Source organism: Jaculus jaculus, chromosome 8 (genome assembly GCF_020740685.1).
Source record: "Jaculus jaculus isolate mJacJac1 chromosome 8, mJacJac1.mat.Y.cur, whole genome shotgun sequence".
In the NCBI taxonomy this organism is placed as follows: domain Eukaryota; kingdom Metazoa; phylum Chordata; class Mammalia; order Rodentia; family Dipodidae; genus Jaculus; species Jaculus jaculus.
In genome coordinates this window covers 53817918-53844548 of record NC_059109.1, presented here as the reverse complement: position 1 = coordinate 53844548, position 26631 = coordinate 53817918, and the positions used below count along the sequence as shown (strand labels likewise).

At 43.1% G+C, this 26631-nt stretch overlaps 1 protein-coding gene across 2 annotated transcripts; it reads left to right on the top strand.

Annotated features, from left to right (window-relative positions):
* The first annotated feature begins 8086 nt into the window (after nt 1-8086).
* Spata5l1 (spermatogenesis associated 5 like 1) lies at nt 8087-26631 on the top strand. Of its 2 annotated transcripts, XM_045157727.1 has the most exons (8): nt 8087-9258; nt 11471-11656; nt 16970-17128; nt 18785-18994; nt 19894-20086; nt 21403-21533; nt 22966-23091; nt 24744-26631. In XM_045157727.1, exons 1-8 carry the CDS (start codon nt 8164-8166, stop codon nt 24909-24911), a joined length of 2268 nt encoding a protein of 755 aa, XP_045013662.1. In that variant the 5' UTR covers nt 8087-8163; the 3' UTR covers nt 24912-26631. The 2 variants fall into 2 exon arrangements, 1 of the variants encoding a protein (XP_045013662.1); XR_006638608.1 differs by lacking the exon at nt 24744-26631 and having other exon boundaries at nt 19894-20117; nt 22966-23090.

Below are 26631 nucleotides of genomic sequence, written 5' to 3'. Positions count from 1 at the left end.
GTCTCTTGACATTGCAAACTAATAGCCATCTAGCTTTATGTAGGTGGTTGGGGAATTGAACCCAGGCTTTGCAAGCAAGTGCCTTTTAACCACCAAGCCATCTCTCTAGCACTAAGAAACATGTTTTGAAAAATGGGGCTCAGGAGATGGTTAAAGGTGCTTGCTTACAAAGTCTGCCAGCCCAGGTTTGATTCCCCAATGCCCACATAAAAGCAGACTTACAAACTGGCCCATGCATCTGGAGTTTATTTGCAGCAGCAAGAGGCTCTAGCACACCCATCCACACTCTCTTGTAAATAAATAAATAAATGGATTTTTTAATAAAAGAATAGATCTCCATGCTATACTACTGACCTGACAAGGAGGATGTCCCCACTGGTGCAATTGTAGCATGACTGTTATGGGGGTAACCATCACTTTCTGATTGGATTTAAAGCCTACTCCACAGGATGGAATTCACACTTGGTAGTATAAACCCAGTGAAAAACCCATGGCTGGGGAGGTCGTAGTCCCTAGTGAGGATACTACTGCTGCTGTTTTGCTAAATAAACATGATGCCATTTATCAAGTTGTCTTCTAAATGTTTATGTTTACGCCCATAGATCAGTTCTGCTGTCAGTTTTTGTCAGGGAAGCTTTTATATATAGTGGGTGACACTTACTGCAGAGATTAATAACTGCTCAGAGTGCTAAGAATAAGTGACTGCTGAATGCTCAGTCCTACATGGGACATCTACATCACCCTTTCCAATGCTTGGGAAACATTGTGAAGAGGGGGTGGAAGGAATATAAGAGGAGGAAGGTGTGGAATGTTGTGAAACACTATTTGGTATGACATGGCAACTGCGCTTTTGAACTCCCTACAGCTATGATTATTACCTGCAGAAGACCTGTGAGACATTGGGCCTGTCAACATTTCATCGTGGGTGGGAGAGGGGCTCACAAGGACCCACCTTCTCCTTGAGAGTGGATAGGCAGTTAATGGTTACTAGGGAGGAGGGACTCCTGAGTCCCACCCCTCCATGAAGATCCACTGGAGCACATGGTTGCTGGGGAAGGAAGAAATGTTTCCTTCAGTGGTGTAGCTCCTGTAAGCAACCCTAATTCAACCTATTTGATTAACAAAGACAAGGAAAGGAAAGAGGGGAAGGAAAGGAAAAGAGCAGACGTCCAGAACAATGGCATGTGCCCCTGAGCCTAGAAATCACTTGCAGCCCTGACAATACTTTCACTCTCCTTCCCTTGACTTTAAATATTTTTTAAGAATTAATTCTAGCCTGGCCACATAAGAAATAAACAAGATGACACATTTTAAAGAGCAGTTTTGATGATATCTTATTTCAGGGGATTTTAGATTCAGATTTTAAGTTGAGGACATCTGTTTGGCATATTTGGTGGTTGTGGAAGTAACACACTTGATATACCTGCCTGAACACAGTGAGATGAAGGCCCTTGAAAGTCATGCTTTTCCCAGTGTGGATAAAAGAATCTTTCTATCCATCTATTATAACTTATAATCATTGCTAATATTCAAATATACTAGGGCTGAACACAACATGACAATGAAAACACAGATAAGTACAGCATTCATTATCTACAGATGACTCAACCATTTCCATGGCTTTTTCATGATTATGGCTGCTTCATGAGCTGAACTATACTTAATATATAACATTATACATGCCAAAGACACAAAATTCATACATAATCATTATTCTAAAAAAGCAACAATTATGTCTTTTAAATCCTAGACAATGCTGCTAAGAATTTTATGTTTAATTTAACATTATACAAACTATAACTTTGAATATAGTAAATAAAATCAAGACAAACTTTGTTGCATGCATCTCTCCAGGAAAATCTCGGAAAAGATTTGCTTAGTGAAGGTATTTGAAACAATTCAAAGCTTAAAGGGTTTCTAGACTGTAGCAAGATAAATTCCAATTGTTTATTTTTTTCTTTCTATTTTTTGAGGTAGGGTCTTGCTGTAGCCCAGGCTGACCTGGAATTCAGTTCACGCTGGCTTTGAACTCACAGTGACCCTCCTACTTCTGACTCCTAAGTGCTGGGATTAACTTGTTCTATCACTAATTTTTTTAAAAAAATTATTTATTTATGAGAGAGAAAGAGGAAGAGACAGACAAAGATATATTGAGAGAATGGGTGTGCCAGGGCCTCCAGCCACTGCAAATGAACTCCCGATGCACATGCCATCTTGTGCATCTAGCTTTAAGAGGGCACGGGGGAATTGAACCTGAGTCTTAGCCACTAAGTCATCTCTCTAGCTGTTTTGTTTTGTTTTATTTATTTATGTATTTATTTGAGAGACAGAGAGAGAGAGAGGAGCAGAGAGACAGAAAGAAGGAGAGAGAATGGGCATGTTAGAGCCTCCATCCACTACAAACTCCAGATGCATGTACTACCTTGTGCATATGGCTTACATGGGTCCTGTGGAATCGAACCTGGGTTCTTTTGCTTTGCAGGCAAGAACTTTAACTGATAAGCCATCCCTCCAGCTTGTGTTTCTTTGTTTGCTTTTTTTTTTTTTTTTTTGAGGTAGGGTCTCACTGTACCCCAGGCTGACCTGAAATTCACTCACATCATGTGCTACTGTATGTGTGTGGAAGTCAGAGGACAACCTCTGGGAATTTTCCTCCCCTTCCACATTTTTTTTTCTTGAGATAGGGTCTAATTTTAGCATAGACTGACCTGGAACTCACTCTGTAGCGCAGGCTAGCCTTGAACTCATAGTGATCCCCCGAGTGCTGGGATTAAAGTTGTGCATGCCTTCCACTTTTTAAAAAAAATTTTGTTTATTTTTTATTTATTTATTTGAGAGTGAGAGACAGAGAGAAATAGGGAGAGGGAGAGAGAGAGAGAGAAGGAGAGAATGGGCGTGCCAGGGCATCCAGCCTCTGCAAATGAACTCCAGACGCATGTGCCCCCTTGTGAATCTGGCTAACGTGGGTCCTGGGGAATCCTTGAACCGAGGTCCTTAGGCTTCACAGGCAAGTGCTTAACCGCTAAGCCATCTCTCCAGCCCACACCTTCCATTTTTGCTGCTATTGCTCAGATCTGGATTCTCTGGACTCTGTTCCGTTGCCATAGGTGAGTTGGGTTTATGGATGCATTTACAAAGTGGCTGCTTTGTGTATGGCTTTATGTAGGTGTTGAGGGGAATTGAACAAGCAAGATTGTAAGCAAGTGCCATCCTGAGACTCTCATTTTAATATTTAACATAGAAATAAATTTTAACTTGGGAACTGAGTTATATGTGGAAAAATAAGTCATATACATATGAGATCATCTGAATGTTTGTTTCTACTACAAAACTTGTGTTACAGTCCCCATGCTCAAATGATAGTATGAAGAAATGGGCCTTTGGAAGCAATGGGCCTCTGAGAGTGGAGCCCTCACGAAGGAGACTGGTATCTGTGTGGCTTGAATATAAAATTTACCATAGGCTCCTGTGTTTGGACACTTGGTTCCTAGTTGGTTCTGCTATTTGGGAAGGTTGTAGAAGCTTCAGGAGTTCAAGCCTTGCAAGAGGAAGTGGGTTACTGGGGACAGGCCTTGAGGTTTTGTAGCCTGGCCTTACTTCCTGTTTGTCCTCTGCTTCTGACTGTAAGAGGATGAGGCCAGCTTGTCTCCTGCTCCTGCTGCCATGCCCTTTACAGCGCGATGAGAGGTACCCCTTCCAGCTGTAATCTGAAAAAAGATCCTTTCCTTTTTAAAGCCACTTCTTCTTAGATACTTGGCCGCAGCAATGAGTAAGGTAACTCATAGTGTCTTTCTAAAGAGGCCTGTGAGAGCTTGTCCTATCTCCCCCCGCGTGAGGAACCAGTGCAAAGGCATCTAAAGTGGAAAGTGTCACATGACACTGAACCGGCCAGCACCTTGATCTTTCCCTTCCCAGCCTCCAAAACCTTCAGGAATTATTAACCTACCTCGCTTATGGTATTTTATCATATCAGCCTGAACAAACACTATAATAATACCACACATAAACAAGATAATATAGATGAAATGTTTCGTGTAGCTGGGTGTGAATCCAGGAAAAACCTACTAAAAGTCACAGTTGAGACCTTCAAGTCCACCAACAGCCCTGAAGCTTCAGGTTTCTTAGTCTGGCGCTCCCTCTAGTGGCTAAAACTTTTGGTGCTTTAATTCACCAAATGACTAAATAGGAAATGATTTGTTGACCTAATTAAATGTGCCTGTATCAGTCTATTACCCATAAGTTAGTAATTAAAAATGTAAAGTTGTGATTTTTTTTTTCAAGGTAGGGTCTAGCCCAGGCCAACCTGCAGTTCACTATGTAGTCTTAGGCTGGCCTTGAATTCACAGCAATCCTCCTACCTGTCCCTCCCAAGTGTTGGGGTTAAAGGTATGTACCACAATGCCTGACAGAAATTTTTTTTTTTCTCAAGGTAGGGTCTCACTCTGGCTCAGGCTGACCTGAAATTCACTCTGTAGTCTCAGGGTGGGCTCGAACTCTCAGTGATCCTCCTACCTCTGCCTCCCGAGTGCTGGGATTAAAGGCGTGCGCCACCACGCCCGGCTGACAGAAAAATTTTTTTAAACAAACTCCAGACACACGTCCCATCGTTTGCTTCTGGCTTTGTATGTCCTGGGGAGTAATACCTGGTCCTTTGAGTTTGCAGGTGAGGGCCTTAACTGCTAAGCCATCTGTGCAGCCCTTGCTTTGAAATTTCAATCAACAAATGATATAAAATTAAAGAATTATACATAAGGAAATAAGAATTAAAATCTGAAAGTTGATCACACAGTAATTAATATATTCCTTTTGAACTTTTTTGTTTTTTTGAGGTAGTCTTACTCTAGACCAGGTTGACCTTGAATTAACTGTGTAGTCTCAGGGTGGTCTTGAACTCACAGCAATCCACCTACCTCTGTCTCCCCATGCGCCACCACACCCACCTGGCTTCCTTTTGAACATTTTTAACCTCAGGTCTCAGTTTTAGACCTGGCATTCATCTTCTTTTTCAGCAAGTATAATTCTAAAAAGAAATTGTTGTATATAAAACACTTGGTTTATAAAGTGGGGAGGACCATTAGGAAAGAATGTAAATTCTAAACACTGATTTTTTAAATGATTAAAAAAATAAGACTACTTTAGTCTTAAGCACTCAGCAGCTTCTGGGTTTCTGTTTTGATACGTTTTGAGTGTCCTCAGTGTCTACCAGGCTCCCCATGATAACAGCACACTTGCTTAATTTGCTATTTCCTCTATGGTGTCACCTGGACCCTGGCTGATGTGCAAGAGGTGGCTCATGTCATGATGGGGAGTCAGCTGTCTTTTCTTGTCACATTGATGGATTTTGATTCTCTCCATTAAAAAAATATTTTTATTTATTTACAAGCAGAGAGAGAGAGAAGAGAGGACAGAGATAGAGAGATGGATACACACACACACACACACACACACACACACATATAGTGAGAGAGAACATGAACGAAAATGGGCATGCTAGGGCCTTCAGCAGCTGCAAATGAACTCTAGATGCATGCACCACTGTGCATCTGGCTTAAGCTGGGTACTGGGGAATTGAATCAGGTCATTAGGCCTTGCAGGAAAGTGCCTTAACAACTGAGTCATCTCTCCAGCCCTCTCCCCAATTTTTGCTGCCTTCTGTAAAAGAGAAAAGAGATCTGCCAATGGAGAATGAGAGCAGATGGATTAAAGAGGATAAGCATAGTTAATTAAGAGAAATTTTGATGGGTGTAGCCTCTTCGTTGGCCAAAGACTAGTGGATGTTTCTCACTGGAGTCCATGACCCTCATCCCCATAGGATTCTAACTTGGTTCCCAGTGCCAGTTTTGAGTTCCTTCTCACTGCACAGGTTTCTTACTAACTCAGAGAGCCATTGGTTACCTACCTAGGCTGAGTGTCACTATTGCACAGGCATGCACGTCTTGTCAGGCTGGTTGATTTCATATCTAGCAGGATCCCCTGCTTGCTCATATTGTTTACTGTTGGTGACCATGTTCCCAGCAGCTCATGTAGCACTTTCCAGCATTATGAGGGCTGGCCATCAGGGAGCTGGCTTCCTCCCAAATTCCAGCATGATCTTTCATCTCTCAATGTCATGTGTTGGCAGCGTGTGGTGTCTTCCAAAATAGGGTCTTTTTTTTTAATTTAAGCTCTGGTGGGTAATGCTTTAAAAGAGCCTGCCTTGGGGCTGGAGAGATGGCTTAGCAGTTAAGCGCTTGCCTGTGAAGCCTAAGGACCTTGGTTCCAGGTTCAATTCCCCAGGACCCACGTTAGCCAGATGCACAAGGGAGTGCATGCGTCTGGAATTTGTTTGCAGTGGCTGGAGGCCCTGGCACGCCCATTCTCTCTCTCTATCTGCCTCTTTCTCTCTCTGTCTGTCACTTTCAAATAAATAAATAAAAATGAACAAAAAAATTTAAAAGAGCCTGCCTTCTTTTAGGGAGCTCATAGGTCTCTCTAACAGCTCACTGTGGGGTATAACTGGTTTCTGGCACTGGGAATTACAAGCCAGAGCCCATGGCTTTAGGATTAGGCTTCCTCTCACCCTCCTCAGGGACCCTTCTTCTCACCCTCTTCAGGCTCCAGACAGTACCCCACAGTCCTATTCAGGTTTCTATCTTTTAGTTTGCTATCAACTTCCCAACTTTGGCATTATCTCCAATATCAACTACTGTTATCTTAAAATTTTAGATTGCAAGGCTGTAGGGATGGCTCAGCCATTAAGGCGGTTGCCTGCAAAGCCAAAGGACCCAGGTTCGATTCCTCAGGATTCGCTTTAGCCAGAAGCACAAGGGGCACCCATGTCTGGAGTTTGTTTACAGTGGCTGGAGGCCCTGGGGTGCCCATTCTCTCTCTCTCCCCCCTCTTTCTCTGTCAAATCAATAAATGAATAAACTTTAGATTACAAAACTGGGTTTAGTGGCATACACCTTTAATCTCAGCACTCAGGAAGGCTGAGGAAGGAGGATGGCTGTGAGTTAGAGGTCAGCCTGAGACTAATTCCAGGTTAGCTTGGACTAGAGAAAGACACTACCTTGAAAAACCAAAATTAAAAAACAAATGCTGCAGCAAAGGTGGGAAAAATAAAGTAGTAAACTCGAATAGAATTAAAAACAAGGCATAGTTTTCTTGCATTCTGTAGGTAATATCTATACTTCTCTGTTAAAATAGAAAATTGGGCTGAAGAGATGGCTTAGTGGTTAAGGTGCTTGCTGGCAAAGCCAAAGGACCCAAAATTTATTCCTTAGTACCTACTGGCTCACTCATTCTCTCTGTCAAATAAATATAAAATATTTTAAAAATATAGAAAATTAACTTTCTGGGAAGAGGAAAGAATTCTTGTGGAAGAGGAAAGGCCGAAAGCACAGGGAAAGAGCAGTGGGCTGTGGTCTTGAGCGTGTAGATTGTTAGTGCCTCGGCTAGGATCGGGATGTAGTAGTCCTGTATCCAAGCAGTAAGCACTCGTCCAGGAACGGAAGACTAGGGATTAAGTTGTTGCCATTCAAAGGAGTGAGTCTGACAAATGCCCTGGTGTGCTACAAACCTATCAGCCCACTTTTCCTTTCTTTTTCTCTTTTTTCGATGCCGCATACTGCTTCTCAATTGATATGCAAATATAAGGTTGCCCGGATTTTCCAAACAGGTTGGAAACACCGGGTACAGTAGGCACCAAGGCTGTAATCTCAGCTACACGTCACCAAAAAGATGTTATCACTGGAGCACCCCTAAATACTGTGCCCGTCGGGAAGACTCAGAGCTTCTTCACAGCATTGGTTGATAGGCCAGTGGCAGCAGCAGAGATGCTCCAGTTCGAGGGCGAGAAAGAGTATGCCATGCTCGTTACTCCTAACGTGACCTCTAAGGCTCAAGGTCAATGCGTCAGTGATGCTAGCTCACGCGGACGCCCCGAAAGGACCATAAAGCTCCGGGAAGAGCAACTTCATTTTAGCAAAGAGGACCACAATTCTACGAAGGGCGGGCGCACCGTCTCACCTTCCCATTCGCTCCGGGGACCGTCAGTCAGCTGTTCGCAAGTCATCCCTGGCGCATGCGCACCAGCCGCTTCCGGCGCGGAAGCTCGTAGTTTCACCTTTCGCTGCCCGAGCGGATTTCGTGCCGGGGCTTCGTGGCCCAGCCGTTCCTTGTGCCATGGCTCGGGACTCGGCTCCCTTTCCCGACGGGCCGCTCTTAAAACTGCTGCCGGTAGATGCCAGGGACCGGGGCACGCAGCGCTGCCGCCTGGGCCCGGCCGCCCTCCGCTCGCTGGGCGCGCGCCTGGGCTCGGCGGTGAGGATCGCGCTGCCGGGCGGCGGCTCCTGCCTGTGCACCGCCTGGCCGCGGCGGGATGGAGCGGACGGCTTTGTGCAGCTGGACCCGCAGTGCGCGAGCCCCGGGGCGGCGGGCGGAGCGCGGGCGTCCTCGGGGAGCCTCGGCCCGAGCAGCCTGCAGCTGGTGCCCTGCCCGCCCCTGCGGCGCGTCGCCGTGTGGCCGGTGCTGCGGACGCCGGCGGGCGCCCCGGGGACCCCGAGTGCGGCCGCGGTGCTGGAGGCCGCGCAGGAGCTGCTGAGAAACCGGCCGGTCTCTCGGGGCCACGTGGTGACCGCTGCGCCCGGCGCCGTGGGCCCGGTGGCCGCCCTGCACATCGTCGGCGGGGCTCCTGACCCCGACCCTGCCGGGCTGGTCACTCCGGGGACCCGCATCGTCCTCAGCGAGGAGCCTCCGTCCGGAGCGGAGCCGCGGGCCGAGATGCCGCTGGGAGGTCTGTCGGAGGCGGCCGACTCGCTGCGGGAGCTCCTGCGCCTCCCACGGCGGTACCCGCGCGCCCTGGCCGCGCTGGGGCTGGTGGTGCCTCGCGGGGTGCTCCTGGCCGGCCCCCCGGGCGTGGGCAAGACCCAGCTGGTGCGCGCCGTGGCCCGCGAGCTGGGCGCCGAGCTGCTGGCCGTGTGCGGCCCCGCGCTGCAGGGCTCGCGGCCCGGGGAGACCGAGGAGAACGTGCGGCGCGTCTTCCAGCGCGCCCAGGAGATGGCCAGCCGCGGGCCCAGCCTGCTCTTCCTGGACGAGGTGGACGCCTTGTGCCCCCGCCGCGGCGGCCCGCTCCGAGCCCCCGAGAACCGCGTGGTGGCCCAGGTGTTGACGCTGCTGGATGGTATCCGCCAGGATCGCGAGGTCCTGGTCGTGGGAGCCACCAACAGGCCGGACGCGCTGGACCCAGCGTTGCGCAGACCCGGGCGATTCGACCGAGAGGTGAGTACCTCCGGCTGGTTAGTGGTCCTTGTCTGGTCCCTGGAAACCGGTCTCTTCGGGCCTTGGGTGCCTTTGATGCCTGGATGAGGCTCTTTTGTATTCCTGATTATTTCCAAGGTCAGGTGGTTCTGGGAAGCCAGGCGGCCAGTAATTTGTTGTGCAGCTCGTGGCATTACCAGTAATGTAAATTCTTTAAATTTTTTTTTTTTTTGCATTTCATTTATTAGAGAGAAAGAGGCTGGCGAGCCAGGACCTCCACCCACTGCAAACGCCAGACGCGTGCGCCCCCTGTGCATCTGGCTAACGTGGGTCCTGGGGAATCCAACCTGGGTCCTTTGGCTTTGCAGGCAAACGCTAAGCCATCCCTCCAGCCCCCCCACCCCACTTTTTTTAAAGGTAGGGTCTCACTCTAGCTGGGGCTGACCTGTAATTCACTTTGCAATCTCAGGCTGGCCTTGAGCTCGTGGCGATCCTTCTACCTCTGCCTCCTGAGTGCTGGGATTAAATGCGGGCACCACCACGCCTGGCTCTGTTAACTCTTTTTTTGAAAAATTCCTTATTGGGCTGGAGAGATGGCTTAATGGTTAAAAGCTTGCCTGTGAAGCCTAAGGACCCCGGTTCGAGGCACGTTTCCTCAGGACCCACGTTAGCCAGATGCCTAAGGGGGCTCACGCGTCTGGAGTTTGCAGTGGCTGGAGGCCCTGGCGCGCCCATTCTCTGTATCTGCCTCTTTCTCTGTCTGTTGCTGTCAGATAAATAAATGAAAAAAATATATTTTAAAAATTATTTATTGGGACTGGGGAAATGGCTTAATGGTTAAGGTGTTTGCCTGTGAAGCCTAAGGACCCCGGTTGAATTCTCCAGGACCCATGTAAGCCAGATGCACAAGGGGGCGCCTGCGTTTGGAGTTCGTTTGCAGTGGCTGGAGGCCCTGGCATGCCCATTCTCTCTTTCTCTCTGCCTCTTCTTCTGTTTCTCTCTCTCATAGAATGGGCGCACCAGGGCCTGTAGCCGCCACAAGTAGCCTCCAGACGCATGTGCCACCTTGTGCATCTGGCTTACATGGGTCCTGGGGAATCGAACCCGGGTCCTTGGACTTCGCAGGCAAAGTGCCTTAACCACTAAGCCATCTCTCTAGCCCTTAGTAGTGCTAATTCTTAGGATAACTAGGTTTGTTGCAAATGCATTAAATTCTAATAGCTTTGGAATCAGCACTTGAAGCAGGATGACCTCAAAAAGTAAATGTATTGGAATAGAAATGGAGAGGGTAGCAGAGAAGTAGATTAAGTCAGACATCATTGGCTTGTCTGGATATATCCATTCCTTCTTGGGACACAGCTGCCTGTCCTGATGTTGCCTCCCGAGTTAAGATTGAATCTGCAGTACCTTACAAGCTTGATCCCAGATTGCATTTTCCCCATGTGGCTAAGAACTACTTTGAAGTTAGTGATAAAATGATATTTGAACTTTTTGGTATGCTTCTAAAGAGAAATTATGATTGTACACTTGGATTAGTTTAATTTTTTTGTTACTGGAGGTAGAGTTAGAGCCTGTGCCCTGGCAGCACCAACATACAAGGTTTGGCCACCCATCCTTAAGGAGCTACTCAAAACAGCCAAGTCAATAGTTAAAAGCAGAACAGGAGAGAGTTATTCAATGTAGCCATTCCCCCACCCCTGCAACAAAAAGTCCACCTTCTAGGTCTTGACATGAGATTTAGGTTTAAATAGAGGGCCAGGGCTATGTATAACTAAGTAGTCCTGGTTAAGGTGTGTTCTGTCTCATAGTATGAGATTTCAATTTCTTGGGGCTCATTGTTTCAGTAGTCTGGTAGCCAAAGGAAATGGCACAAATGTCTCTTTGGAAGATTTTCCTGCCAGGCTGATTACATTGTCAGGACTTGAGAAAAATTTTTTTCATTGCACTAGTGATTAATGGTCCAAAAGGCCAGGGATGTAGACTAACTTATTCTATCCCTGATTCCTAGTCTTTGTAGGTTCTCCAAAATAAAATGACATATGTCTTAATTGTGTAACTTAACAGCCACTGTTACTCCCACTGGAAAATTAAGGTTTTTATGTAGTCAGAATCTAAAGGTGTGCTTTAAAATGATAGTCTAGCATGTTGCACTGAATGTTTTATTGTACATGCTTGTGAGAATAAAGATTTTATATTGCATATTGTAATTTTTCTGTTTTTGTTTTGCCTGTAGCTTGTCATTGGGGCTCCCACGCTTAAACAAAGAATGGCAATTCTGCAGGCGATCACCTCAAAGATGCCCATCTCCAGTCATGTGGATTTGGGGCTCCTTGCAGAAATGACTGTTGGCTATGTTGGCGCTGACATTGCAGCACTTTGTAGGGAGGCAGCCATGTGCGCTCTTCTTACTGGCGAGAAGGTAAGTATTGACCATCTATACATACCTTTTTATTAATGTAGAAGGATAATTTTGAGGTTAAAGAAGTGTTGGTAAGTCATCTTGGAGTGATTGATAGCTTCCACAAGTACATTTCCTATATGTATATTTACATCTCAACTCCATGTAAATAATATTTGTCTGAAGATAGGCATAAATTGCCAAGTCTTGGGTCTACCCATGAGTTTTCCTCATCCCCACAGTAACTCCCTAGTGCTGAAACGCAGAGCAACCAGCATAGGCAGTATGGTCTCAAAAGAATTATTTTTTTGAAGCAACTTTAGGCATACAAAAGCTGCAAAAATAGTACAAAATATTTCCTTATGCCCTTCACCCAGATTTTCTGAATGTAACATTCTACTGTCCTATCATTCTTTAATTGGGTTTGCATTTCCATGTATGTCCCCCCCACCCCGCCCGCCAAATGTTTGAGAAAACACTGCAGTCATGGCTGCTTACACTTGGAAACTTCCAAGTCTGTATTTACTACAAATAAGACTTTAACTACAATATGACACTTGAACCTAAGTAGACCTTAATCTAGATCCATCTTTCAGTCTTACCTTTGTCCCTTCCTTCTAAGAACTTTTTCAAAAGAGTTCAGGTCAGCTATTACCTAGGTCATTCTTCTGTTTGGGTTTGACTGGTGTTTCCTCATGGTTTAGTTCAGGATTTGCAGTTTTTACAAGAATAGCAAAATATCCGGTGGTTTTCTCATCATATCTATCATGCAACATATAGTATCTCTGTGACCTATCCATATTAATCTGAAAGATTTGTCCATTGTCACGATACTTATTTTTCTTTATTAATCTCTACATGTCGTGGAGAAAATAAACTTTTGTAATCCAAGAGACAATTACCTGGGATTTCATTTAACTTTGTCTTTGACACTTAGTTCTTTAGTTCACAATTACCTTGAAAAATATTTAAGCTATGACCTTAAATATACTTCTCAACACCACTGATTTAAATTCAGTCATTTACTATATAATAATCCTGAATCTCTAAGCCTTTTCAGCAAATAATTTCAGCAAGCTGAGGATTCTGGGACATTTTCAGCCTCAGTTATCAAAATTGTTTTTTGATCTTAAATTGTAAAAGGATAATTTGTCTTAAATTATAAAAAAAAAAAAACTTTTACTTAAGTAATTATATTCTTCCTCACTGCCCTTTCCTTATTTTTACACGAAGGGCAATAAGAAGTTATATAACCTCTAATCCCTTTATATTAAGGGCTTAGGACCAAAACTGAGGTTTTAGTGAGCCCGGTGTGTACAGGTGTGGGAACATAGTCCTTTGTGGGAGAGTACCGTGGATGGGAAGAAGCTTACTCTGAGGGTTCCTTCTGTTTTGAAGTTCCAGGTTTGATCTTAAGCGCTGTGGCTTAGTGCGCCACTCAGCTCACTGTTCCTTCAGGAGGGGTCTGCCTGAGTATAATTACCTCAGGCGATGGCTGAGTTCAGAAACAACCAGGGCAACTGAAAGCAAGAAAGGCAAAAAGGAAGAAGGGACAGAGACCTCGGGGAAGGTATTGGCTCCATCTTTTCTTTCCCTCATTAGACAGTTGAGGGACCTCCGTCAAAGGAGGTTACAGTCCTAGTAGTGGGTTAGAAATGTAATTTCTATTTTTAATAGAAATAGTCCTAGTAATGGATTAGAAATATAATTTAATAGACACGGGAAAAAATTATATGCCAACCAGTTATGAGATTCAAATGAAATAACAAACATGCAAATGATTTTGAAGGGAGATTTTCAAATATTAGTTGGTAATTGTCTGAAAATGAATAGTCGAGTATCAACATCTAATACTACCAAATGAAATGCTATAGTCATGTACTTTATAAGAGTCTTGATCAACAACAGACCAAATACACAACAGGCTAGGTTGTAGGTTTGCAACAATAACAAAATTATGTGCATTTCTCAGAATGTGTCCCCATCTTTAAGCATTACATAATTGTATTTAAAAAGTACATATTTGCGGGGGCTAGGGAAATGAAATGGCTTAGTGGTTACGGCATTTGCCTGCGAAGCCTAAGGACCCAGGTTTGATTCCCCAGGACCCATGTAAGCCAGCTGTACAAGGGTGCACATGTCTGGAGTTCATATGCAGTGGCTAGAGGCCCTGGCATGCCCATTCTCTCTTCCTTTCTAATGAACAAATAAACAAATAAAATATTTTTTAAAAATCCATATTTGCATTTATGTATGGGCACACCAAGATCTCTTGCCTCTGTAAAGGAACTCCAGATACATGTATCACTGCATTTAGCTTTATATGGTTGCTGGAGAGTTAAACCTGGGTCATCAGGCTTTGTAAACAAGCACTTTTAGCGGCTCAGTCCCCAACCTCCACATAACTACTCAAAAATTTTTATATTATCTTTCTTTTGTTTTAAAATATTTTTACTTATTTGTAAGTGGGGAAAGAAATACAGAGAATGGGGGTGACAGGGCCTCTTGCTACTACAAACAGCGTCCAGATGTATGTGTCACTGTGAAACTGGCTTTACATGAGTATTGGAGAATTGAATCTAGGCTGGCATCACCCCAGCTACATATTAGCTTTCTTTCTTTCTTTTTTTAAAAATATATATTATTTGAGAGAGAGAGAGAGAGAGAGAGAGAGAGAAAGAGAGAGGGAGGGGGAGAGAATGGGCACGCCAGGGCCTCCAGCCACTGCAAACAAACTCCAGACACATGCTCCACCTTGTGCATCTGTTTACGTGGGTCCTGGGGAATTGAACCTAGGTCCTTTGGCTTTTCAGGCAAGCGTCTTAACTGCTAAGCCATCTCTCCAGCCCACCATATTAGCTTTCTTTGTGAGAAATTAAGTAAGATAGAAAAGTAAAAGGAAAATAAAATTTGCCTGAACTATCACTTCTTAGAGATTATGATTGTCAATAGTTTTTGGGGGATACTATTCATAATAGCTCTACATACATACATACATACATACATACATACATACTCACATATGTAATTTTATATTAATGAGGTAGCTTGTTGAAAAATGAGAATTTGTGGTTGGAGAGATGGCCTAGGGCCAATTCCCCACTAGTCACATAAAACACAAGTGGCTCGTGCATCTGGAGTTAACCTATGGTGACAGGAGGCCCTGGTCCGCCCTTACTCTACTTTTTCCTACCCTCTCTCTTTTCCTCTTTCTCTCAAAGACATACAGAAGGAAAAATGAGAATTTATGGACAACCCAATGTTTAGAATTTAGTGTAAGGGCTGGAGAGATGGCTTAGTGGTTAAGGCCTGGAAAGCTTGAGGACCCAGGTTTGATTCCCCAGGACATGTAAGCCAGATGCACGAGGTGGTGTATACGTCTGGAGTTTGCAGTGGCCAGAGGCCCTGGTATGCCTATTCTTTCTCCTTCTCTCACAAACAAAAATTAAAAAAATACATAAAAAATTTTAATATACAAACAATTATAAATATAAATAATACAAAAAAAGTAAGGCCTCTGTATCAAAATGTAAAGGAGACTTCTTATAAAATTGAAGCGTTAGCTGGGCGTGGTGGTGCATGCCTTTAATCCCAGCACTTGGGAGGCAGAGGTAGGAGGGAGTTCGAGGCCACCCTGAGACTCCATAGTGAATTCCAGGTCAGCCTGGGCTAGAGTGAGACCCTACCTCGAAAAAAAAAAAAAAAAAAAAAATTGAAGCGTAGTGTTTGCTGCAGATGGCCTTCCCAAGTACAATATCAAACCTAGCAGGCAGAGAGAACATGATTACTAATTTGAACATTTGGGTGATAGCAAAACAAATAAACTAACTTAAGACAAGGAAAATAGCTTCCAGCCCAGTTTCCTTCATAAGAAAGAACTTTTTGCATCAGTAAAACAAAACCCACAAGGCAAGATAAGATTACCAGTAAACCAAAAATATTCATTTTTTTTTAAAGAAGTTGAAATTTAAAATTGCCCTCATGCTGAGTGTGGTGGCACACACCTTTAATCCCAGCACTCTGGAGGCCTGAAATTGGAGGATTGCCCTGAGTTCCAGGAAACCTGAGATATAGAGTGAGAGCCTGCTTTGATCAATCAAGGTGACTTTCATCAACCAGTTAGAATGGTGGCCAGTTTCTCCACTGTGTAGTTACTGTTTTTTCCCTTTGCCTTTGAGGAGATATTTTTAGAAATAAAATATCCTCTCCTCATCATATGATTCTGTTCTTGAGCAAAGTAGCCTCTCCTGAGCAAGAAAAGTGATGTCCTAATTGCATTATTCCCTATTCACTATGAATTGAAGAAATTTAAAAACACAGTGTTGAGTACCATTCCTTCTGTCATGTTAAAAGCTTAAAAGTTTAATAGCCAGGTGTGATGGTGCACCCCTTTAATCCCAGACTCTAGAGGCAGAGGTAGGAGGATCACTGTGAGGTCAAGACCAACCTGAGACTGCATAGTGAATTCCAGGTCAGCCTGGGCTAGAGTGAGATGGTACCTCTTAAAACCAAAAAAAAGGTGGGGGGGAAATTTGATAATATTAAGTATTGGATGACGGGAGGAAAACAGCTTCATATTATTGGAGGGTAAGAAATTAATGTGGCTCATTAAGGTTGGTAATAAGGAAATTATTTATATAGGTGACTTGAACTTGGGTGGCTGAGATGGCTCAGTTGGTAAAGTGCTTGCTCTGCAATCTGGGTTCAAATCCCAAGTACCCATGTAAAGCCAGATACACTTTGTAAGCAGGAGGTTGGCGGGGCGGTGGGGGGGGGAACAGATGGGTATGTTAGGGCCTCCATTGACTATGGATGAACTCCAGATGCATATGACAAGCTGTCTGGCTTTACATGGGTACTTGGGATTTGAACCCAGGTTGTTTGACTTTGTAGGCAAGTGCCTTAACCACTGAGCCATCTCTCCATTCCTTAGCTTTGTTTTTATAACAAGACTGGGAATGGCCTAATGTTTATCAAAGGATGTAGTTGAATTGTGGTATACTTATACAGTAGTGTGTTACTCAGTTTTCCAAAAGAGTGACAGAACTGCATTAGTTGGCTTGGAAAGATTATTAAGATAAGTGAAAAAGGAAAAGTGCAGGTTAGATGTGATTCATGATTCACTTTGCTTATCTATGAAATAGAGTGTACAAAAGGTTCATCTTTTGGATGACTCCTGGGGGAACTGGTGGAGAGGTTTGCAGTGCTCTTCTGTACTGCACATAAATCTCTTGCATTGCAAGTTCAAAAGAGAATGTATAAAGAACATTTGTGCTGTGTAGTACAAAAAAGGCCCACTCACCTATCGGTGTGCTTGGGGGTATATTTCTTCAGAACCAAAACAGTCCTGTGATTGATGACACAGACTTCCTTGAAGCTTTTAAAAAGATCCAGCCCTCATCATTTCGCAGTTCCATTGGGCTCACGGATACCAAACCTGTTGGCTGGGAGCAAATTGGTGGCCTTGAAGATGTAAAACTGAAGTTAAAACAGGTAACCGTTAATCTGCTTAGGCTAGTAGAATGTTCTTTAACATTCTGTGCATTTATAATGTGGATAGACTGCACTGAAACTGTTCTTGCCATGTTAACTAAATCCAGTGGTCACTTTCATTCATTCATTTATTTATTTATCTAAGGTAGGGTCTCACTCTAGCCCAGGCTGACCTAGAATTCACTATGTAGTCTCAGGCTGGCCTTGAATTCAAGCAATCCTAAGTGGTCACTTTTTTAAAAATAATAATCAAACTTCTGTTAAAGAAGATATGAAAGCAGTTTTCATGTTTTCCCACTGTATTAGGGTTCTTTAGAGGAACAGAACTGATGGAATGAATTGTATTAAAAGGGGGATCTATTGGATTGATTTATGGCAGTCCAGCAGTAACAGCCTGCAAGCCTAACAGACAAAGAACCCTGTAGCTGCTTAGCCCATGTGGCTAAATACCTCATCAATTCCAGTCCAGCACTGAGGGCCTGGAGGATTCCTGGAGATCCACTGATCTTCAGTCCGCATTGGAAAGCTGGGGAAACTTGGTTCCAATACCAAGGAAGGACAGCTGAACAGGAAAGATGTACATGCAAGTGAAGCTCACCAGCAAGCAGCACCAGCAGCCAGGTGGGAGGGAGGGGCTCTTTTCTCCCAGAGCTTCCTTACATAAAGCCCCCCTCCTGGAGGACTGCCCACCTCGGGGGAAGGGCTTACTGTGGAGGGAGGACTTCTTCCTTCGTTTAATGTTTCCTGGAAGTAACCTCAGAGAGCTACTCAAGAGGAACGGTTGTGGATCCCTAATCTGATCAAGTTGTCAACAGAATTTATCTATGCCACTCACCTGAACCCCCTGTATGTTGTTTTGCTTTAAGGAGTTGATTATAATCCAGAACAGAGGCTAACAGGTTTTCTATAAAGAGCTAGATGTAAATGCTTAAAGCTCTTTGAGCTATACAGACTGTTAGAACCATTTATCTGAGTCATTGAGGTTAGTGCAGGAGCATCTGTGGGATGTATGTCCAGTGGATTCCATCAACTGTTCAATATATTTGGGTGGTGAGGCGGCTTGTGTCTGTACTGAATATATATAGACTTTATTATTCTCTTAACAGCACAGTATAAAAACTATGCATAGTGCTTATATGAGGCATTTTAAGTAATCTAGAGATGATTTAAAGCATATGCAGGATGTGTGCAGGTTATATGTAAGTTCATAGGAGCTTTAACAGTAAAAGGCAGCAGCACAGACAGTGGCTAGAGGGAGGGATTCTCAGGTGATTGGAAAGACTTTTGCAAGGAAATACACAGGAGCTGAGGCTTGGAGTGATGAAGAAGAGTGATGAAGACATTGGAGGAAAGTTGAAGCAGAGTACAGTATAGCAGATAAAGGCCCTGAGGTGGAATGAGCCTGGTTTGGGGAAGATAGATTGTGAAAGGCCTTGTAAACTGCAGAGAACTCAGTTTAGATATGGACTGTGGGTAGTTCTGAGAGGAAGTCATTAACGGTCTTTAAGCAGGAAGTAATGTAACTTGATTTGTTGTATGAGCCTTGGGTCTTGTGTGGAGAACAGACTACATTTCTGCTCCTGGCATGCTGCATAGAAATGTCAGATGAATGAAGATGCTAAACTAAAACAGGTCTTTCTCTGTGTCTGTTTACAGTGCATTGAGTGGCCTCTGAAATACCCTCAGGAATTTGTTAGGATGGGTCTGACACCGCCAAAGGGCCTTCTGCTCTACGGTCCCCCTGGGTGTGCTAAGACCACGCTGGTGAGGGCCCTGGCCACAGGCTGTCACTGTTCTTTCGTTTCAGTGAGTGGAGCCGATCTTTTCTCACCTTTTGTCGGAGATTCAGAAAAAGTCTTGTCTCAGGTTCGTTTATCTTCCATTGCATTTAAGTTTACTTTTGACTTCTATTTCATGCTTGATAAGTCTTATTTTAAAAAATATTAATACCCGTTTTTCCAGTTAAGCATTATGTGTTGTTTAAGTGAGGGACCCTTTCTTAAAGAATATGACTTCTTAATTCCTTCTTATCAGTGCATCCTTGTTTTACTTCCTCATTCCCCAGTTCTCATGCGCTTAGCATCTTCGTTTTTCTGTTTTATCTCTTCTTAGTTTTTATCCGTAGTTTTTGGCTTGTGAATGTGTGTGGTGCGGGGTGTGTGGTGTATGGTCATGTGCGTGTCTTTGCGGCTCCGCCATGCTCTCCAGGTGGTGCTCACCTGCACAGACTGTCGTGGGACATCTGGTCAACCGCTTCATCTGTCTTCTGCTTGGTTTTGTTTTGAGCCCGAGTCTACTTTTACTAATTCTAGAGATTGTGGGGATCCCAAAATTCTTGGGTTTCTGCTCCCCTGTTGAGATGGGCTGCAGGCTTGTGTGGCCATGCCCAGCTGTTTTACATAGGACCTGGGATTTGAATTCAGGCAGTCTCAAGCCTCCTCAAGCCCTCAAGCTTGCACAGGAAGCCTACTTAACTGCTGAGCATCTCTCCAGCCTTACTTTTTTATTCGCCTGTCTGTCTCTCTCTGTCTGTCTATCTATCTTTCTAATCTGTTTATTTGTCTGTGTATATTACCACTTTTTTGCATACCTGGGTAGCTTGTGAACTGAACCTGGGCCAGAAGGCTTTGCAAGCAGACACCTTTAACTGCTAAGCCATCTCTCCATCTTCCATATTTTAAAATACAAATAGTAATGCAGAGAACATAGTGTCACATGGATAGTGTGTAACATTATTTTTTAAATATTTTTCTCCCTAACAAAAGGTATTTCAACAAGCAAGAGCCAATACTCCGGCAATTGTGTTCTTAGATGAAATTGATTCAATCTTGGGGTCTCGCTCAGTCAGCAGTGCGGGATGTGATGTTCAAGAGCGAGTCCTTTCTGTTCTCCTGAATGAATTAGATGGTGTGGGAGTTAAGACCATAGAGAGAAGAGGAAGTAAGTCAAGTCAACAGGGTAAATACCAGGAGCTGAAAAAAACAAAGAGGTACTTATCAGCCTGGACACCAGAAGTCCAGGCCAACTATTGGTTTTTTTTTTTGCTGAATTCACCCTTTAGAAGGATTGATGTGGCACACATCTTTAATCCCAGCACTCAGGCAGAGGTAGGGGGCTCACTGTGAGTTCGAGGCCAGCCTGGGACCACAGAATGAGTTCTAAGTGAGCCTGGACTAGAGTGAGACCCTTCCTGGGGCAGGGTGTGTGGGGGGTGAACAGCCAACAAACAAACAAAAAATTGATGTGATTTCAGTAACTCTGTTGGGAATTTTACAGGGCTGATAAAAATTGTGATTTGGCCAGGAAAGGTGAAAAATTTTGTAACAAATTAGATAACATGCGAATAAAATCTTATTTTCCTAAGAGTGAGAAATGGAGGAGGGAATGTGTTAGATCTGTATCTTAAAGAAGCACTTCTGATCCTTTTCTCAAAATTTTTGTGTAAAACAAAGCAGATTATTACTTGGGTAATTCTATAAATTAGAAACTCACAGAAAACGAAGACCTGTTCTTGTCCATTTTGAAAATTGTTCCAGGGAAGGAGAGTTACAATGGCTCGATTGAAGTAAACCAGACTGGAATTAGAAAGAGCCTGTGATGCAACAGGACTTCTCATGGTGCTGTCTTGAGGTGTTCATCCAGCCTGTTAAAATGCTGGAAGCTCATGACTGAGGGATGACGTCAGTGAAGACTGCTCTGTTGATTCAACTCAACAAGCAATTCTGATTTTGATCTCAGGCCTTACTCTGTCTGCTTCTAAGTGTCTCCCCTTAACGCAGGGTTGGCATAACTTCAGATAGGCTGTCATTGTTTCTGCCTCTGGAAAGAAGAGCAGAGAGTAAATGGAATCTGTGCCTTTGAGGATAAGCCAACAAAGCTTCTCAGAGCTGAGCACCTCCGCCTGTCAGCCATGCACTTGTGTCTTTTCAGTAGCTTCTAAGTTGTAATCACTCGCTGAGTGCTTGGGTGCATTTGACTCACTGGCCAGGTGCTCTTGGCTGTGTTGTAAGGGCTCTTTAGCAGTTATCTCAAGGAATGTCTCTTGGGCTTGGCTGTCCCTTTGCACAAAAACAGTAGCCCTTTGCTTCACCTGTTGTTTATGGGGTATCTTGGTATCAACAAGGTGCCTGATCTGGATAAGGGGATGTTTGCATTCTGCTCCCAAGGAAAGGTTATCTCTAAGAGCAAATGGCCTTCTGATATGTCATTTAACTTGAACAAATTTCAATAATTAAGAATTCATTGACTGCCTTATGTTTTATGTTTGCCTTCAGAGTGTCAAGAAGTTTTTAATCAAGCTGTCATGATTGTTGCGGCAACAAACAGACCTGATGTGCTAGATGCTGCTTTGTTACGACCTGGAAGATTAGATAAGATCATTTATGTTCCTCCTCCAGATCAAGAGGTAATCACTGGACACATTTTGAATTCTTGCACCTCAGTGTTTGTGCCCCGAGGAGTTTGGCAGGATTGCATTATCACAGTTTGGTGTAGGGGTGGCATCCTGCTCAATACCTGGCTTTTAGTTCTTCCTTGTCTGGTGGCTTTTCATAAAATTGTCATTTTGGTTTGTCCTTGTTGGACACTAGTCCTGCTTTCTGGAAGCACACACCTGAAAGTAAGGTATTTACCTGACTTCCGTGTTGCAGACCTGGTTCTGCTTAACATTATTGTGTAACCTAAATGGAGCACTCTGAAAGCATCAGAGGGGCTGAACAGGCTTTGGAGATTATCTGAGTCAGTGCCCTCGTTCTCGGAGCAAAGACCTGGGAGTGCAAACACTGCCCTGTGTCCACAGTTGGTCTGCCCTTTCCCCTTAATGTCCCGAGCCACTGGTGGGTAGTCAGAGACTCTAAGAAGGAATTGTTTCCTTTCTTAGCTTTTATCAAATTTTGAAGGGATTGACAAAATTAACTGTTTAATATTTTTAAATTGTGTATAATAATTTATGTATATGCTTCTAAAAATGGTAATAGCAGTATTTGAACTTAAAAGATTCATCTTGTTTCATAAAGAGTTATGTCTGTTGTTAACTACTTTTCATTATTTATTTATTTGCCTTTTTTTTTAAGGTATGGTCTAGCTCAGGCTGACCTGGAACTCTAGCCTCATGCTGGCCTCAAACTCACAGCAGTTCTTCTATCTCAGTCTGATGCTTTTAAAATTTTAATTATGAAAGTATTTAAAGTTTTTGTGATGTCACTATTTTTACCATTATCATTAGGACTGTTGATGACTCAAGCTTTCGTCTTTTCAGAAACAAGAAATGTTAGTTTTTAAACATTATCTATTTTATTTATCTGAGAGAGAGAGAGAGAGAGAGAGAGAATATGGGCATGCAAGGGCTTCTAGCTACTGCAAAAGAACTCCAGTGCATGTGCCACCATGTGCATCTGGCTTATGTGGGACCTGGAGAATTGAATCTGGGTCCTTAGGCTTCGCAGGTATATGCCTTAACTGCTAAGCCATCTCTCCAGCCCAAGAAGTGTTATTTTTATTGACTGATTCTCAAATATATATACTTTCATATAATAGGATAAAAAATTCAAACAAAGTATTTTTAATTAATTAATTAATTTGAGAGAGGGAGAAAGAGAATGGGCATGCCAAGGCCTGAATCTGCTGCAAACAAACTCTAGCTGCATGTGCCACCTTGTGCATCTGGCTTACATGGGTGCTGGGGAATTGAACCTGGGTCCTTAGGCTTTGCAGGCAAGTGCCTTAACTGCTAAGCCATTATCTCTCCAGTCCCAGCCCCAAACTTAAAATATTTAATACATTAGTGTCAAACATAAATGTTATAAGATTGTAAACATACTGTTTTTATTTTACTACAGGGCAGACTTTCTATTTTAAAAGTCTGTACGAAAACCATGCCTATAGGACCTGATGTTTCCTTAGAAAGCCTGGCAGCAGAAACCTGCTTTTTCTCTGGAGCTGATCTTAGAAACCTCTGCAGAGAAGTAAGCTAATTAGTAATCTATAGGTCACAACATTCTGTATCTCTTCAAGTCTTCAGTCTGAAGTGTTGGCTAAAATGATTTGTATGTGACTGACACCATGTGATAGAAGCACACAGATGTGGCTCCTCTGTGACAGAGCCTCTGTTTGGGGGTGAGGGGAGGTGCACGCAGGCAGTTTAGCAGTAAGTCAGGGAAAGTAAGGGTGCTGTGGGAGCACAGAGGAAAGCATCAGCTAGACATGGGCTGTCAGAGAAAGCTTTCTTGGGGAAATAGGTGAGCTGACCACGGAGAGCATAGTGTGAATTAAGAAAGAACATGACACTGTTGGCTCTTAAAGTGCATCATAGCAAGAATTAGATGTGAAGTGGACAGGGCCAGATCACTAGGTTACTGGGAAGCCACATTCAAGTGTTTAGGTTTTATTTTGAGTACAGATAAAACCATTGTAGGTTTTTCTTTCTTTGTAAGCTCTTACTAAATATAAAATTTAGGTCATATGGATATAGCTTATTGAATGAATGTAATTGATTACATTTTTATAACTCACTTGTGTTTAGAAATAGATTATCAGTGTGCCAGATTCTCCCTTTGGACCCTTTCCCACTGTTGGTTCCCTGTATCCTCCCAGAAGGATCTACTCTTGACCCTCAACACTAGAGACTGGTTGTGCTAGCTCTTGAGTTTGATCCAAATGGAACTTGGTTTATTGTGTTTTCTGAGTGCTCAGGATTGTTTGAAATTTATCTGGTTGGTGTATAGTCATAGTTGGTTCCCATTATTTTGTAATATTCTAGTGTATTTTATTTACTAAATTTGTACATTTGAATTTTCTGCTTTTGTGCTATTCTGAATTATGCTAAGAATAGTTGCCCATGTCTGTTGGTGTATGTGTGGCGTTAAGTCTTTCACACAAGCATACAGCTACAAGAATTGCTTGCTAGAGAGCATAGGATGTTTTCACTCATGATCAGTGCTATCCAAAATTTTTAACTACTCTGAAGTCAAGATTTTCTTACATTTAAACTATATATGGACTTATAAGTATACATTCTACAGTTTGCTTTTTCCATCATTAAAAAAAAAATGTTTTATTTTTATTTATTTGAGAAATAGGCAGGGAGAGAGAGAGGTTAGGCATGCCAGGGCCTCTAGCCACTGCAGACGAACTCCAGATGTGTACAGCCCCTAGTGCATCTGGCTTATGTGGGTCCTGGGGAATCGAACCTGGGTCCTTTTGCTTTGCAGGCAGGTGCCTTAACTGCTAAGTCATCTCTAGCCCTCCATCATCTCTAGCCCTCCATCACTTTTTTTTTTTTTTTGAGGTAGGGTCTCACTCTAGCCCAGGCTGACCTGGAATTCACTATGGAGTCTCAGGGTGGCCTAGAACTCACAGCAATCCTCCTACCTCTGCCTCCCAAGTGCTGGGATTAAAGGCATGCACCACCACGCCTGGCTCCATCATTTTTAATGTAGGAAAACTGTAAAATCTGGTACATAAATTTTAATCACTCTTTTAGCTTAACCTTTCTAATGACATGAGTGTTGGAATCATACAAAGTGAGAATGAGGAGTTAGGTTCAGATTGTAGTTTTGTGTTATTGTTAATTTTAAAAGGAAGCAAATGAACTGCTCCCTGCTGTGGTCTTTTACAGGCTGCTTTGCTGGCACTGCAAGAAAATGGACTGGAAGCAACTGCAGTGGAACACAAGCACTTCCTGAAATCACTGAAGACTGTGAAACCATCCTTAAGTCAGAAGGACTTGACTTTATATGAAAACTTATTTAACAGAGAAGAATTTTCTAGCTTGGAAGATAATTAACTTGTTACCTCCTATTCACATGAATTGAAATTGTTCAATGCTTTTATAGTTTGTGTGTTTTCTGTAAGTTGGAAAAGAAGAAAACAGCTGTGCCTGATGAGCTGAAGACCAGTTTATTTCTAGAAGGCAGATTCAAACTGTAACTTAGGATGAAGGTCTATTGATTTTGTCAGTATAATTGTTTTTGGATTGTTCTTATTTTAAACTCATAATTTTCATGCTTGCAGTGAAGGTGGTTGGAACAAAGAACTCTTAAAATACTATAACCCAGGTTCACCAATTTTTAACAATTTGTCACATGTTTCTTTCCCCCTCCCCCCAGCAATAGTATTTTTTTCTAAATAACTGTCAAATGCATTGCTCAATGAGAAATGTGTCATCGGGCAATTTTGTCTTTGTATGAACATCATGGTGCAGTAGTGTGTGTATACATACTAGATGACTACCATCACTAAGAGTTACAATGATGGGGCTGCCATCACAGATGTGCCTGATTGACTGTGTATATTTCTTACAAATGCAGTTGTTTTCTAATATCACAATGCAGTCACCAAGCTCAGGAAGTGTAACATTGATGTTGGGTATTTCTCACCAATGAAACACTCTTGGGAGACTTTGTTCTCAGTATTATAGCTGAAGAAGTGTAATGTTATTATTGGTTATGTTAATTGTAACCACTTATCTAAGCTGTCGTATGATTTCTCTTTTCCTTTTGTAATTATAAGTACTTTTTAAAGATGTAAGGATACTAGAAAATCTTTTGATAACTTTCCAGTCCTTAATACATGTTCAGATGACTAAAACAAAACCTACAGTGATGCTGCACAGCTTATTTTCCTCATCGAGTAATACCTAGTAAGCATCTTCCTGGGCCGTCCTTCATAGCTGCGGTGCATTTAGGTGCAGGGATACAGTGAAGGAGACAGACCTGGAAGCACATCAGACAAATTCATTGAGTTTAAGTAGTGGTGAGAAGTGCTTCCGAAGTGTATGGCATGATGAGAACACATTGCATGAAATGTATGAAGGCATAAGTGTTCACCAGCCTTTAGAAAGGTCTCTTTCTGACTAGAGCAGTATTATCTGTAAGAAGCAGGGGAAAGACATGATTTGCAGTCATGAAATAAAATTATCCTAACTGACCCTCATCTTGGAGCATTAGGAAAATCCTTACAAGTGTTCCAGGATTCTGATGGCTCATGTTCTTTTGGGTTACTGAATTTCATAGACGGCACTCTTAAGCCTTTGCTGTACTAACGCAGGTTAGCCAAGCCTGTCCCTTTACCTTGGATGTGTGTGGTCCCTTGTTCTGTCCTTGCAAGGGTTTCTAGTGCTCAGGCAGGAAGTACATTACCCATACTTGTTCAGGCTGAGTTTATTTGAAACTATCTTAAAATTGTAAGTATAGTTATACAGGATGTTTTTTTTTAATTATATAAAATACTGTCATTGAATTAATTATGATTATAATTCAGTGATGTGTTCTCAGTAGAGCTTTGGAAGCCTGTGAAAAGGCCATTTTTCTTCTGTCACCAAAATGTCCAGTAAATGGCAAAATGATCAGGAAATTTTTATATGTTAATCTGATTAAAATATTGTTCTTGGCAACTTCCAAAAACGTTGTTGTGGTGATAGGTGTGGTATGTGTATGGATAGTTGTGCATGGGTGTGCATAACCCCTGCACACGTGTTTGTCCGAGGCCACAGGTGAACACCAAGT